We start from the raw sequence: 15,055 nt of genomic DNA on the forward strand, positions 1-15,055 counted from the left end.
ATGTCTGTTGCGTTGCCTGCACGGCTCAGGGTGTGACTATTGCTTCCCTATTAAATCTTCTTTTTAAACGTAGCCTCCGCGGGCCTCGCGTCGTCGGTACCTTTGCGCGTCGCGTTTCGTGCTCTTCCGGGCCGCCTGGCTCACCCCCTCACGTGGTGTCCCCAGCGGGGACGGCCTCAACCGGCGGCTGTCCGGGGAGGGGTTCGTTCAGTCGTATTCATTGAGCGCTTACTGTGTGCAGAGCGCTGGACTGAGCGCTTGGAAAGTACAATTCGGCAACAGAGACGATCCCTACCCGACCCCGGGTCCACCGTCTAGAAGGGGGGAGACGGACAACGTGACTAAAGAAACCAAATAGACGGGCGTCAGTAGGAATAGATAGAACGATAGATCTATATGCAACATGAATAAAATAAATAGAATAACGAATATGGACATATAGACACAAGTGGTGTGGGGCGGGGAGGGGGGTAGAGCAGAGGGAGGGAGTGGGGGCGATGGGGAGGGGAGGAGGAGCGGAGGAGACGGGGGGCTCGGTCTGGGAAGGCCTCCTGGAGGAGGTGAGCTTTGAGTAGGGCTTGGAAGGGGGGGGGGGCTCCCAGCTGCTGACTGGCTCTGGGTTCCAGACCCGGCTCCTAGGAGGGCAGAAGACTCTGACTGAAATCTCGGGCCCACGGGACGCGGCCCCCATTCCGTCATCTCGCCCCTCACGGGCGGGTGGGGTCGTGACCGCTGGATCAGTTAGCAACGGATGATTCCGGCGGGGAAGCTCCCGCGCCGGGACCCGGGGAGACCGGGCCCGGCCGGAAACGTCCCAGCCGAGTGTCAGAGCCCATCACCGCTTACGCTCTCTCACTTAACCGCCGCCCGAGGGACAGAGCGGCGGGGGGGGGGGGGGGGGTCCGTAAATCTGCCACGAGCAGCCAGGGAGTGACTCCGTGGAAGCTTCAACCCTTCGAGAGGATGGACGGAGGAGAGGGCTGGGTGCGAGGAAAGTCACTCCCCTGAGAGGGAATCTGGGACAATCGAAGTCTGGTCGGACTACTGGACGCACACAGACCAGGTGAATTTTTATTCTTCTCTCCTCTGTTGTTGTCCATCTCGTGCCGCACGGCTCTACGTGGACTACTGTGCTTCAGTGAGCTTCTTTTTTCCTATAATAATATATATATATAATAAATAAATAAATACTATTCGCCCTTTCCTAGATACCAAGCACTGGAGGAGATACAAGTCAATCGGTCAATTGTATTTACCATCTCTCTGGTTTTCTCTCTCCTTTCCTCTCCCCACATGGCACTTGAGAAGACCTCGCCGGTCCCGCCTGAAAATTCAAGACGATGAAGGCGACCGACTGGTCTTTTGGGATGGTGATTCTCTTACGGCTCCTCGTCGGGGGTCTCGGCGAACGTCTCCCTCCTCCTGTTTCATGCCCACGCGGTCTCCACCAGCCTCGAGCCCGGCTCCTCCGATCTGATCCTCGGCCACCTGGCCTTGGCCAACGCCGTCATCCTCCCGACCGCCGGAATCACCGAGACCCTGTGGGCTTGGGGGCTGAGAAATTTCCTGGATGCCGTCGGCCGTAAAACCCTCATGTACCTCTACCGGGTGGGCCGGGGTCTCGCCATCTGCACCCCCTGCCTCCTGAGCGTCTTCCAGGCCGTCACCCTCGGCCCCGGGACCCCCCGGTGGGCCCGGATCAAAGGCAGGTTACCCGAATACGTCTCCCCCTCCTGTCTCCTCTCCTGGGGGCTCAATCTCCTGGTCGATTTGGACACGGTGCTGTACATGACCGGCCCCCAGAACGGCAGCAGCGGCGTTGGAACCGTACTGGACCTCCGGTACTGCTCACAGGTCGTCGACAGCGCGGAGACGACGCTGGTCATCGCGATCGTGAATTCCTCCTGGGACCTCTTCTCCGTGGGGCTCATGAGCTTGGCCAGCGGCTACGTGGTGTTCGTCCCGCGCCGGCACCACCGGCGGGTCCGGCACCTCCGCGGGCCCGGACGCTCCCCCGGGGCGAGGCCCGAGGTCCGGGCGGCCAAGAGGGTCGTCGCCCTGGCCACCCCCTACGTCCTCCTCTACGGGCGACAGGCAGTCACGCTGAGCGTTGTATTCAACGTGAAATAGGTGACGAGCCACCTCGTACTTCTACTCGCCTTCTCCGCCGCCAGTCCCTTCCTGATGATCCAAAGCGACAGGAGAACGCGAATGTTCTGGAAAGGGAAACCTGGTTTCCTCAAAGAGCCCTCCTAGGCTCCCGAGGCGGGGCTGAAATCCGTCAGCGCCCGTTGGACTCGGTTATGGGACTGTAGGCTCATCGTGGCCGGGGATGGGTCGGTTACCTTGCTCTCCTTGGCGCTGAACAGAGTGTTTTGCACACAGTGAGTGCTCAGTAATTACCGCTGACTGACTTTGGAGAGAAGAGGGCGAAAGGGTGGACTACAGTGGGCGGTGAAGAGAGTCGGAGGAAAGGGAGTTAAGGAAGAAAGTCTTTCCAACCCCCTCGGGGACTGGGAACGAGAATGGGAAGAGGGAGATGGGGTATTAGTTGGAGGGGGCTGCCCAGGTTTTAGGGGGGTGGAGAGGTTGAGTACTGGAAGACTTTAGCGTGCTGGAAGGAAGAGGGAAAAGAGTCTCACATGATAATTTTAATAATGTTGGTATTTGTTAAACGCTTCCCGAGCGCTGGGGTAGATCCAGGGTAATCAGGGTGTCCCCCGTGGGGCTCACAGTTAATCCCCCTTTTACAGATGAGCTGAGGCCCAGAGAAGCGAAGTGACTCGCCCGCAGTCACACAGCCGACAAGGGGCAGAGCCGGGATTCGAACCCACGACCTCCGACTCCCAAGCCCGGGCTCGTTCCCCCGAGCCACGCTGACAGGAGGGAGAGGGAAAAATCGAAGACAGCGATCGGGGAGGCGAGGATGAAGGGAGCAAGAGGGGTCAGGGACACGGGTAGAAGAGGGAGAGTTAGAAAGTAGGTGGAAGATCTTATATCGAGAGGCAGCCAGGACAGAGGAGAAGAGCAGAAGGAGAAAGAGGCTGGGGAGCGGAAGCAAGGAAAGGAAGAAGAGGAGGAGAAGAGAGTAGAAACAGTGACGGTATTTGTTAAGCGCTTACTATGCGCCAAGCACTGTTCCAAGCGCTGAGTAGAGAGGCCGGTACATATCGGTATGGGTATTGGAGAAGCAGCATGGCTCAGTGGAAAGAGCCCGGGCTTCGGAGTCAGGGCTCATGAGTTCGAATCCCAGCTCTGCCGCTTGTCGGCTGTGTGACCGTGGGCGAGTCACTTAACCTCCCTGTGCCTCAGCTCCCTCATCTGTAAAATGGGGATTAAGTCTGTGAGCCCCACGTGGGACGACCTGATTCCCCTATGTCTACCCCAGCGCTTAGAACAGTGCTCGGCACATAGTAAGCGCTTAGCAGATACCAACATTATCATCATGCGATTATACCTCTTGTATTTTTTATTGCTGCTCTTTAAAAGTAACAACAATAATGTTGGTATTTGTTAGGCGCTTACTATGTGCAGAGCACTGTTCTAAACGCTGGGGTAGACGCAGGGGAATGAGGCTGTCCCACGCGGGGCTCCCGGTCTTAATCCCCATTTTACGGATGAGGTCACTGAGGCCCAGAGAAGTGAAAGGACCTGCCCGCCGTGACACAGCTGACAAGCGGCAGAGCCGCGATTCGAACCCATGACCCCTGACTCCAAAGCCCGTGCTCTTTCCACTGAGCCACGCTGCTTCTCAATAAGTAATTAGTAATAAGTAATAATAGTGATCCAAATTTGAGAACCATTTCCTGCCCTTCTCCTCCTTCTCCTTCTTTTCTTTCTCCGTCCCTTTCTTCCACCGTTATCTCTCAGAGGGGCAAAAGGCAGCGTCGGGGGGACTCCGAGCAGCGCCGGCGGAGAACCCCGAGGGAGTGGATCCCCCCGACGTTGTGTCGGTTCTCCCCCCGGGGATCGATTCCCTGACTTGGCCGGACCGGGGATCCTGGGCTCCGCTCGGCTCCGGGACGCCACCCGGCCCCGCGGACGAGGTCACAGGAGGGACGAAGCCACAGGTTTTTGCCCCTTTCTACCCACCCGGATTTCCCGAAAGGAGGACGGGGCGATGAGGTAACCGAGTCTAGAAGGGAAGGGCCGTGCAGAGGGATCCGCCTGGCGTTATCCGAGCAGCTACTCGGAGCAGGAAGCCGGCCATAGGAATCCGGAGGGATCGCAGAGGAGCAACCAGGCCCCGCGAACACGTCGTGAGCCTGACAGGAGGACCTAGGTTCGAATCCCGCCCCCGCCGCTCGTCCCCCGTGGGACCTCGGACGAGTCGCCTCGCTTCTCCGGGCCTCGGTGACCTCGTCTGTAAAAGGGGGATTACGCGGGACGGGGACTGTGTCCAACCCGCTTTCCTTATCTCGGTGTCCGGCACACAGTAAGGGCTTAACAAATACCGGAATTATTTATGGTCATCATCATCATCATTATTATTACGCGGTGCCTGGCACGTAGTAAGCGAGCAGCCGATACCGCGGTTTTTGTCACGATGACGGGCGGCCTCGTCGAGGCAGGTCTTCCCGGAATCTCCGTCTCTCTGGAGGTGACTGTAGACGTGGGAAAATTGGCCTCTCTTTCTTGCTGTGTTATACTTTCCGAGCGCTCGGCGCGGCGCCCTGCCCACGGTGAGCGCTCAATAAATACGACTGAATGAATTAGATGAGCCCCAGTCTCCATCCCCCACGGGCCTCTCAGTTTAAGAGGGAGGGAGAAAAGGGATCACATTCCCATTTTACCGACAAGGGACTCGAGGCACAGAGAGATTGGGATTTGCCCCAGGTCACCCACTGTAGTCACTGAGCCAACCCTCTCCCATCTTCCTTTTGGCAGTCTTGGCTCCTCCCCGGGTGTATCTGTGCTTCTCTTCCTTCACTTCTCCTTCCCCACGTCTTTGAGGGGAAAACGTCCAGTCTCACGGCGGCGAGGGGATTCCTGCCGCTGGGATTCTCGGAGGTCCGGGAGCCGCGGCTGGTCCGGGCCGCGCTGCTCCTCCTGGTCTGCCCGACGGGGAATCTCCTCATCGTCGCCGTCCTCGGCCGGCGCCTCCGCGCCCCCGTGTACTTCTTCCTCGGGAACCTGGCCCTCGTCGACCTCTGCTACGTCGCCGTCCCCGACAGAGCCATCTCCATCTCGTCGTGGACCGAGGGGCCTGTGAGAAGATGGCGGCCGCCTCCTGGCCGGGCGGAGGGGCTCAGGATGGAGTGGAGGCCTTTGGATTTGGCCAGGAGGTCACCGGTGACCTTCGAGAGGGCCGTTTCGGTGGAGCGGAGGGGACGGAGGCCAGATCGGACGGGGGGAGGTGTCCAGGAGAGCATCGGAGGAGAAGGATTTGAGACGGCGGCGTAGACGACTCCCTCGGGGAGTTTGGAGAGGAAGGGCCCGGGGGAGACGGGGCGATGACGGGAGCCGTGGGGTCAGTGGAGCGCAGCGTGGCTCAGCGGGAAGAGCCCGGGCTTGGGAGTCCGAGGTCGTGGGTTCGAATCCCGGCTCTGGCGCCCGTCAGCTGGGTGACTGTGGGCAAGTCACTTCACTTCTCTGGGCCTCAGTTACCTCATCTGGAAAATGGGGATTAGAACCGCGAGCCCCCCGTGGGACGACCTGCTCACCCTGCATCTACCCCAGCGCTTAGGACGGTGCTCCGCACGCAGTAAGCGCTTCACAGATACCAGTATTATCATCATTATCATCGTTCTCGACTGCGTCTCGAACGGTCAGATTTCATCCAGCCAACCCACAGAGCAACAGGACGCCGTCACGGCCGATCGATTTGCATCCACTTGATCCACTCAACGAAAGGACCGTGTCAGGGACGGTAAACGTTCGTGCGCTTAATCAACCGTATAGTAGACGTTCATAGACGACCAATTATTTATTCACAGTAATGCCTGTCTCCCGCTCTAGACCGTCAGCTCGTTTCGGTTGACGCGGAGGTGGGCAGGCAACCACTGGAGGTTTTGGAGGAGCGGGGCGACGTGGCCCACAGAGTTTCTGTAGGAAGATGATCTGGGCAGCAGAGCGCCGTGGGCAGGGAACGTCCGTTTATTCATCCTCTCCCAAGCGCTTAGCACAGTGCTTCGGACACCGTAATCGCCCCCTAATAACGGTGGTCTCTGTTGAACGCCTACTATGTGCCCAGCACTGTTCTGAGCGCTGAGCACTGAATACGACGGAACGAATCTCCCCGCCGCCGTTGTGGGCGGGGGAGGCGTCTGTTCAGTCTTCGGTCGTCCTCTCCCCAAGCGCTCAGCGCAGTGTTTTGGACACAGCAAGCGCTCGGCCGGGAGCAGGAAATGCGTTTGACGTTAGAGTATCTCTTCTTCCAAGTGCTTCGTACAGGGCTTCGCACACAGTAAGCACGCCGTAAATACGATGGATCAAATGCGATCGAACGAATGAAATGTGATTGGTCGAATGGGTGGAATGTGATTGATCGAATGAATGAAATGTGACTGGTCAAATGGATGGAATGCAAGGTTGAGTGAATGAATGAATGAAATACAGTAGAATGAATGAGCGAAAACGGATGAATGAAATACGGCCGAAGGAATGAAATACAATAGAATGAATTATGATGGAATGAATGAATGAAATACGGCCGAAGGAATGAAATACAATAGAATGAATTATGATGGAATGAATGAATGAAATACGAATGAATGAATGAATGAATGAATGAAATGCGATTGATCGAATGAATGACTGAAATATGATTGAATGAATGAAATACATTCAGATGAATTAATTACGATTGAACGAATGATTGAAATGTGATTGAATGAAGGAACTATGATTGAGTGAACGAATGAAATACGGCTGAACGAATGAATGAAATATGATTGAATGAATTACAATCGAATGAATGAATAGATGGGAGGGAACGAATGACACACGAGTGAGTGAATGAATGAATGAAATACGATCGAATGAATTGTGATTGAATGAATGAATGACACGGGAGGGAATGAACGAAATACGATCGAATAAACGAATTGTGATAAATGAACGACCTGGGAGGGAATTAATGGAATACGATGACTGAATGAATGAATGAAATACGCTGGAATGAATGAATGACATGGCAGGGAATGAATGACATACGGTTGAATGAATGAATGAAACACGACCGAATGAATGAATAGCGATTGAATGAATGAATGACATGGCAAGGAGTGAATTAAATGCGATTGAATGAATTAAATATGACTGAATGACAGAATGAATGGCGACTGAACCAATGAATGAATGACATGGGAGGGAATGAATGAAATACGATGAATGAATGAAATAGGAATGAATGAAATACGATGCAACGAACGAATGACTTGGGGGGAACGAATGAAATACGATGAATGAATGAATGAAATATGACTGACTGAATGAATGGCGATTACTGAGCGAATGACAGGGCAGGGGGCGAGCGACCGCGCGCGGCTCCTCAGGAGGCCCTTCCGGCCCCGCCCCTCCCCTCCCCCCTCCCGCGTCACATCCGGTCAGCCCCCCCCCGCCCCCTCCCTCCCCCTCTGGCCGTCTCCAGCCTCCCCCCCTTCGCGCCCTCCGCGCCCGCTTCCCCCCCGCCGTTTCCAGGCGCCCCCTTCCCCCCCCCCGGCCGTTTCCAGCTTCCCCTCCTCGCTCCTTCCGGCCCCGCCCGCGTCCCCCCGGCGGTTTCCAGTCCCCCCCCCCCCCGGCTCTTCGGGGCTTGGGGGCGGGCGCCCCGCGGGCCCCTGGCCGTTTCCAGGCTCCCCGCCCGCGCTCCTTCCGGCCCCTCCCGCCCGCGCGCGCGCGGTTCCTCCGGGCGACCACCGAGGCGGCGGCGCGTGCGGCGGCCTAGAGCGGCCCGGAAGTAGCGTCCGGCGGCCGGAGGCCCCTCGCGGCCCGGTGAGGGGGCGCCCGGGCCCGGGTCCGGGCGGGGGGGGGGGGGGGGAGAGGGGAGGAGGGGGGGAGGGGAAGGGAGGGGCCCTAAGCCCTGCGCTGAGCGCTGGGGCCGCCGCGAGGCCATGGGGGGCGGAAGGGGCAGGCCCGGGGCCGGATTAGAACCCAGCTCCTCCGCCCTCCCCCCCGGGTGGGATCGGAACCCAGGACCCCCGGGGCCCGGAGGCCGCGTGACTCCCCAAGGTCGCGCGGCGGGCCGGGGCCGGATTCGAACCCGGCTCCCGGAGGGTCTGCCCGCCAGGCCCCGCGACTCGGGCAAGGTCACCCGGCGGGCCGGGGCGGGATTCGAACCCAGGCCCTCCGGGGGGGTGGGGGGGGAGGGGGTCCGGCCACGAGGCCCCGTGACTTGCTCAAGGTCACCCGGCGGGCCGGGGCGGGATTCGAACCCAGGCCCTCCGGCTCCCGAGCCCGGGCTTCATCCGTCGGGGACGTGACGCGCCCAAGGTCACACGGCACACTGGCAGCGGGGGCGGGATTGGAACTCAGGACCTCGGGCTCCCAAGCCCGCGCTTCGTTCCTGCGATCGCACTCACGGAGTGCTTACTGTGTGCGGAGCGCTGTGCTGAGCGCCCACTTTATCCATAAGGCTACGGGACTCGCCCAGGGTCACCCGGCAGATGAGGAGCGGGGGCGGGATTGGAACTCAGGACCTCGGGCTCCCAAACCCGGGCTCTGTGCCTACGATCGTCCTTAGCGAGGGCTTACCGTGTGCGGAGCGCTGTGCTGAGCGCTGACTTGCCATCCATGAAGGTACGGGACTCGCCCAAGGTCACCCGGCGGAGCGGGAGCGGAGGCGGGATTGGAACCCAGCACCTCCGGCTCCCGAGCCCGGGCTTCGGCCCTTGGATGGCCCTCATCGAGTGCCTACCGTGTGCGCAGCGCTGTGCTGAGCGCCCGCTTTATCCGTGAAGACGCGGGACTCGCCCAGGGTCGCCCGGCAGAGCGGGAGCGGAGCCGGGATTAGAACCCGGGTCCCCCGGGCCCTAGCCACGAGGCCGTGTGACTCATCCAAGGCCACCCAGCAGACCGGTAGCCGAGCTGGGATCAGGCCGGGGACCGTCCCTCTCGGTGGCCCCGTTCTGCTCTCCGGGCGCTCAGTCCAGCGCCCCGCACGTAGTAAGCGCCCAACGGAGACGACCGAATAAACCCAGGCCCTCGGCCTCCCGAGCCCGGGCTCCCTCCATCAGGCTACATAATGGACCGATGGCGGATGGGGGATTAGAACCCAAGACCTCCGACCCGCGAGCCCGGCCTCTCGCCACCGAGCCTCGCTGCTTCTCGCGTGACGTAGCGAGCGCCTCCCTCGGGCGCCACATCGGACCCCCCCCCCCCCACCCCGAGGGACGGGGGCCCCGTCTAATCCCCACCTCTGTATTCTTCTTTCCAGCGCTCAGTACGGCGTCCCGCCCCCAGGGCCGGCCGAACCCGATGACCACTAAGGACGGCGCGGCGGGAAGTCCCGACCGAATGGATCCCGTGAGTCACTCTTGGTCCTTTCCTTCCTTCCTCCCCTCCGCTCGCGTGAGGCCGGCGGAGCGCCGGGGACGTTCCGGGCCCCGTCGCCCGTGCTGGACGTGGCCCGCGCCGTACCGAGCGCTGGGGCGGGGGGCGGGGGGGATGGAGGCGAAGCGTCCGGGCGCCGGGTACGGCGCCCCGCACGTGGCGAGCGCTCGAGGCCGGGGTCTCGCTCCGGGACGCGACGGGGGTGGGATCGGGCCCCGGGCCCCGGGCCGCGCCCCGCGCCAGATGACCCCCCCGCTCCCCGCCCCGTGGCCGCAGGCGGCGTCGAGGACGTCGGAGGAGGAGGAGGAGGGGGAGGAGGAGGACGGGGCGGCGCCCCTCACCCGGGAGGAGTGGGGACGCCTGGATCCCGCCCAGCGGGACCTCTACAAGGACGTGATGCTGCAGAGCTACGGGAACCTCGTCGCCCTGGGTAACGGGGGCGCCGGGCGGGGCGGCGGGGGGTCCGGCCTCGGTCTCCCGGCGGGGGCGGGGGTCCCCTTCCCCGCCGGCCAAGCGCGGCGTCCGCTCCCCGAACCAGACGTCATCTCCGTGCTGGAGCGAGGGGGAGAGCCGTGGTTCCTCAACTGGCAGCGGGCGGACGACGGAGACCCCCCGGGAGACGCCTCCGGAGACCCCTCGGGAGCCGCGGATCCCGCCGGGGACCCCGGCGCAGGTGAGCACCGCCGGTCCGGGGGTCGGGGCCGATTCGGAGCGGGGGGCGGCGGGGCGGGCGGCCGGATCCGGCCCGGGGAGCCCGCCTGGCTCTTGCGCGGCGTCCGGGCGCCCGCTACGAGACCGGCGCCGCCCTGAGCGCCGGGCCGCATCCCGGGCGGTCACGCGGACGCCGCGCCCCCGTCGGAGGAGGGAGAGCGGCGATCGGATGGCCGTCTCGGAGATGGGGGAGACCGGGGCGCCGGGAGGCGACTTTGCGGCGCCGCCCCCGCCCCCGACGGCCCCTCCCCCCGTTTGTCTCGCCAGATGGGGCCGCGGAGGCCCGGGGCGCCTCGCCGCCGCCCCCCGCCTCGCCGGAGCCGGAGCCGGAGCGCGGCGCCTCGCCGGCGGCCGGGTCGGGGGCGCCCCGGGGCGAGGCGGGCGCGGGCCGGAGGCCCGGCCGGGCCCCCCGCGGGAGGGCCCCCGGGAGGCGGCGGGCGGCGGGGGGGCCGGGGCGGGGGGCGGCCCGGCCTGCCCCGAGTGCGGGCGGCCGGCCGGGGCCCCGCGGGGGCCGGGGGCCGGGCCCCGTGCCCCGCCTGCGGCCCGGCCCGGGCCCACCCCTGCCCCGACTGCGGCAAGGCCTTCGCGCGCGGCGCCTACCTGGCCCAGCACCGCGCCACCCACCGCGGCGAGCGGCCCTTCGGCTGCGGCCAGTGCGGGAAGACCTTCCGCCGCGTCACCCACCTGGCCCAGCACCGCGCCACGCACACGGAGGACCGGCCCTTCTCCTGCCCGGACTGCGGGCAGGCCTTCCGCCAGCACGCCAACCTGGCGGCCCACCGGCGGACCCACACGGGCGAGCGGCCCTACGCCTGCCCGGACTGCGGCAAGGCCTTCGCCACCTCGTCCAGCCTCTTCAAGCACCAGCGCACCCACACCGGCGAGCGGCCCTTCGCCTGCCCGGACTGCGGCCGGGCCTTCGGCGTCAAGTCCAACCTGGTGCAGCACCTGCGGACGCACACGGGCGAGCGGCCCTACGAGTGCCCGGCCTGCGAGCAGACCTTCACGGACCGCTCCACGCTGACCCGCCACCGCCGCATCCACAGCGGCGAGAAGCCCTACGCCTGCCCCGACTGCGCCAAGGCCTTCAGCTGCAGCTCCAGCCTCATCCAGCACCGCCGCATCCACAGCGGCGAGAAGCCCTACGCCTGCCCCGACTGCGCCAAGACCTTCCGCTGCAGCTCCCACCTGGTCAAGCACCAGCGCATCCACACCGGCGAGCGGCCCTACGCCTGCCCCGACTGCGGCCGGGCCTTCCGCTGCAGCACCACGCTCATCCAGCACCAGAAGACGCACACGGGCGAGAAGCCCTACCGCTGCGGACAGTGCCCCAAGGCCTTCGCCTGCAGCTCGGGGCTCATCAAGCACCGCCGCGTCCACGGCGCCGACCGCCCCTTCCCCTGCGACCTCTGCGGCCGGGCCTTCGCCACCTGCCCCGCCCTCGCCAAGCACCGCGAGACCCACGCCCCCGCCCCCGCCCCCGCCGACTAGGCGGCCGTCCCGCTCCCCGTCCTGGCGGGCGGGGGGGGGGGGGCCCCGGAGACGGGGGGGCCGGGCGGCGGGGCCGGGATGGGACCCCGGGCCCCCCCCGGCCCCGACCGTCTCCCCCCGCCGTGTCGCGCCGTCCTCCCGAGGCCCGGGGGGGGGGGCCGAGCGGCCGTTGGACCCGCGGACGAGGAAGCCGGGGCGCAGAGAGAGCCGGGCCCCGACGGGGGGAGGGACGGGCGGGGGGGGGGGGCGGGGGCGGTTTCCCCGAAGCGGGGAGGGCGCCCGGGGCCCCGCGGGGACCGACCGGAGGCCGGCGCTCGGCGCGCGGTCCCCGTCGGGCGGCGGTATCGGCCGAGCGCTCCCTTCGGGCCCCCGGATGCGAGGCCTCGTCGGCCCCCGGGAGGGGGACGTATTTATCCGGCGCTCGCCGTGCGTCCGGCACCGTTCCCCCGGCGCCGCGGGGGACGCGGACGGATCGGGCCGGGGCCGGCGGTCCCCGTTTTCCGGTCGCCGAGGCCCCGGGGCTGTGGGGTGACTCGCCCCCGCTCTCCCCCCGCCCCCGCGGACGGGCGGCGGGGTGGGGATTCGAACCCGTCCCGGCGCCCGGGGCCGGGCGCCTCCCCCCCAGGCCTTGCTGCTTCCCCCAATAAACCGGTTACGACACGTATCGGGCGGAAGTTTTTCTTTTCCCCTCCAGCCTCCCCCCTCTCGGTGGCCTCCGCCCCGGCGCTCGGTACGGTCCGCCGTATCCGTCGACCGCTTACGGCGTGCGCGGCGCTGGACTAGACCCCGGGGAGGGGACGTGATGAGACCCGTCCCCTGCCCGCAGCGAGCTTACGGTCTAGGGGGCGAGACGGTGATTTCAGGAAACGGCAGACGTCGGTCGCATCGGAGCGCTTACTGTGTGCGGAAGGCCGGTCCGAGCACTCGGGGGAGGACGTGGTAACGGGCCCCTTCCTCTGCCCGCAGCGAGTTTACGGTCTCGGGGGGGGAGACGTTAAGTCCCCGCACGGCCGTCGGTACCGTGGGGACGACGCATATTCTTAACACCCGTCCTCAACTCTCGTCCAACGCTCGGCCGAGCGCCTAGCGCGGGTGCCGCGCGCTCGGCCGGCGCTCGGTAGGTAGCGTCGACGACGGCGATGGATGGAGCGGAGGGGCGACGGTCGTCTCCGGTCCGCGTCTTCCCCGGCCCCGAGTGATCCGTTTTGGGGTCGGCCTCTCGGGCTCGGTCGGTGGTATTTATCGAGCTCTTGGGGTGTGCCGAACGGCGTGCTGAGCGCGCTTGGGGGAGTACAAGACCTCCCGCTTGGCGGAGAGAATGAGGGAAAAGGGAGAAAGGAAAAAAAGAGAGTGAAAGAAAAACAGATAAAAAGGAGAGAGAAAGAAAAAGATGGAGAAAAGAGAGACAATGAAAGAAAGACAAACTGGCGAGAGGGAGAGGGAGGGGAGGAAGGAAGGAAGGAAGGAAGGAAGGAAGGAAGGAAGGAAGGAAGGAAGGAAGGAAGGAAGGAAGGAAGGAAGGAAGGAAGGAAGGAAGGAAGGGAGAAAAAAGAAAAGGGAGGGAAGGAAGGAAGAAAAAGAAAGAGAAAGAAAAGAAAGAAAAAGGGAGGGAAGGAAGGAATAGAAAGAAAAAGAAAGGAAGGAGGGAGGGAAGGGAGGGAGGAAGGAAGGAAGGAAAAGAGAAAAAAGAGAAAAGGGAGGGAAGGAAGGAAGAAAAAGAAAGAGAAAGAAAAGAAAAAGGGAGGGAAGGAAGGAATAGAAAGAAAAAGGAAGGAGGGAGGGAAGGGAGGGAGGGAAGGAGGGAAGGAGGGAGGGAGGGAGAATGAAAGAAAAAACAGGAGAAAGAAAGTATGAATGAATGAGTGATTGAATGAATGAATGAATGAATGAGGGCTGAGGTCGCCGCCCAGCGCCCCCTCCCGCCCGGGAAGCGGCGGCGCAGGCCCTTCCGTCCCCTCGCCTCCTCCTCCCCGGGCGGAGCGGCGGCGCGCTGGCCGCCGCAAGGGGCCGCTCTAGGCGGGCGGGAGGACCCGCCTCTCGTTGGTCGTTGGCAGCTGTTCCTCTCCCTTCCCCCTTCCCCCTCCCTCCTCCCTCCCCCCTCCCGCCCCCCGGCCATTTGCCCGCCGTGTGACCTCGGACAAGTCACTTTACTCCTCTGGGGCCTCAGTCCCCTCACCTGGAAAAGAGCGATGGAGACTCTGTGGGCCCCAAGGGGGACCGAGGGCTGGCTCCGGCCTGATGAGCAAGCGCTTACAACAGCGCTTGGCACCTACTAAGTGCTTAATAATAACGATAATTAATTCTGAACAATCATTAAGCGCCTCGCCCGCTGGCCGACCTCGGGCTCGGGAGTCAGAGGTCGTGGGTCCCAATCCCGCCTCGGCCACTTGTCCGCTGGGTGACCTTGGGCCGGTCACTTCACTCCTCTGGGCCTCAGTGACCTCATCTGGAAAAGGGGGATGGAGACCGGGAGCCCCAAGGCGGGGGGGACACCAGGGCTGGGTGCGACCCGATTAGCAGGCGCTTAGAACGGTGCTCGGCACATTTTAAGTGCTTAATGATGACAATGATGAATTATTCCCAGTTATCGAGCACCTCCTAACGTATCGGTCAAGCGCTTACTATGTGCCGGGCCCCGTCCACCAGTCGATCAGGTTGGACACCGTCCCCCTTGGACCGATGAGGTCACCCGGGGCCCAGAGACGCGAAGTGGCCTGGCCAAAGTCGCGCATCCATCCATTCGGTAGTATTTATGGAGCGCCTACTGTGTGCGGAGCACCGGACCGAGCGCTTGGAGAGGACAGGCCGGCAAGGGGCGGAGGCGGGATTAGAACCCACGACTCCGACCCCCCCCCCCAGGCCCGGGCTCTTTCCACTGAGCCCCGCCGCCGCTCTCGCGGAGGACGGCGACTCCCCCTCCAAAGACGGCGACTCCCCTCTCAGAGCCTTCGGAAGCCGTGGGTTCGAATCCCGGCTCTGCCACTCGTCAGCCGTGTGACCGCGGGCGGGTCGCTTGGCTTCTCGGGGCCGCGGTTCCCTCATCTGGAAAATGGGGATGGAGACCGGGAGCCTCACGTGGGGACCCCGTGTCTCCCCCCCCCGGCGCTTAGAACGTAGTAAGCGCTTAACAGATACCGACGTTCTCATTCTCGAAGGGACACCTCCTCCGAGCAGCCTTCCCCGACCGCGCCCTCCTCTCCTCCCGCTCCCTTCGGCGTCGCCCGCCCTTCATCCCCCCCGTCCCGGCCCCCGCGCCGCTCGTCTCCACACCCCCTATTTATTTATTTCTATTAATATTCTGTCTTCCCCCTCTGGTCGGTAAGCGCGTCGAGGGCCGGGAAGCGTCTCGTCCATCGTCCCCTCC

General features: G+C 63.6%; 1 protein-coding gene and 1 pseudogene across 1 annotated transcript; both read left to right on the forward strand.

Moving 5' to 3' along the window:
• ORNANAV1R-PS3338 (vomeronasal 1 receptor ornAnaV1R-ps3338 pseudogene) lies at positions 1,396-2,256 on the forward strand (annotated as a pseudogene).
• On the forward strand, positions 7,854-11,692 carry LOC100092624 (zinc finger protein 501-like). The gene is made up of 6 exons (XM_029053809.2): positions 7,854-7,932; positions 9,374-9,462; positions 9,766-9,919; positions 10,028-10,162; positions 10,468-10,587; positions 10,682-11,692. The coding sequence occupies exons 2-6, from the start codon at positions 9,415-9,417 to the stop codon at positions 11,689-11,691; spliced, it is 1,467 nt and encodes a 488-aa protein (XP_028909642.1). The 5' UTR covers positions 7,854-7,932; positions 9,374-9,414; the 3' UTR covers position 11,692.
• Positions 11,693-15,055: the final 3,363 nt, after the last annotated feature.

Source organism: Ornithorhynchus anatinus, chromosome X3 (assembly GCF_004115215.2).
Source record: "Ornithorhynchus anatinus isolate Pmale09 chromosome X3, mOrnAna1.pri.v4, whole genome shotgun sequence".
In the NCBI taxonomy this organism is placed as follows: domain Eukaryota; kingdom Metazoa; phylum Chordata; class Mammalia; order Monotremata; family Ornithorhynchidae; genus Ornithorhynchus; species Ornithorhynchus anatinus.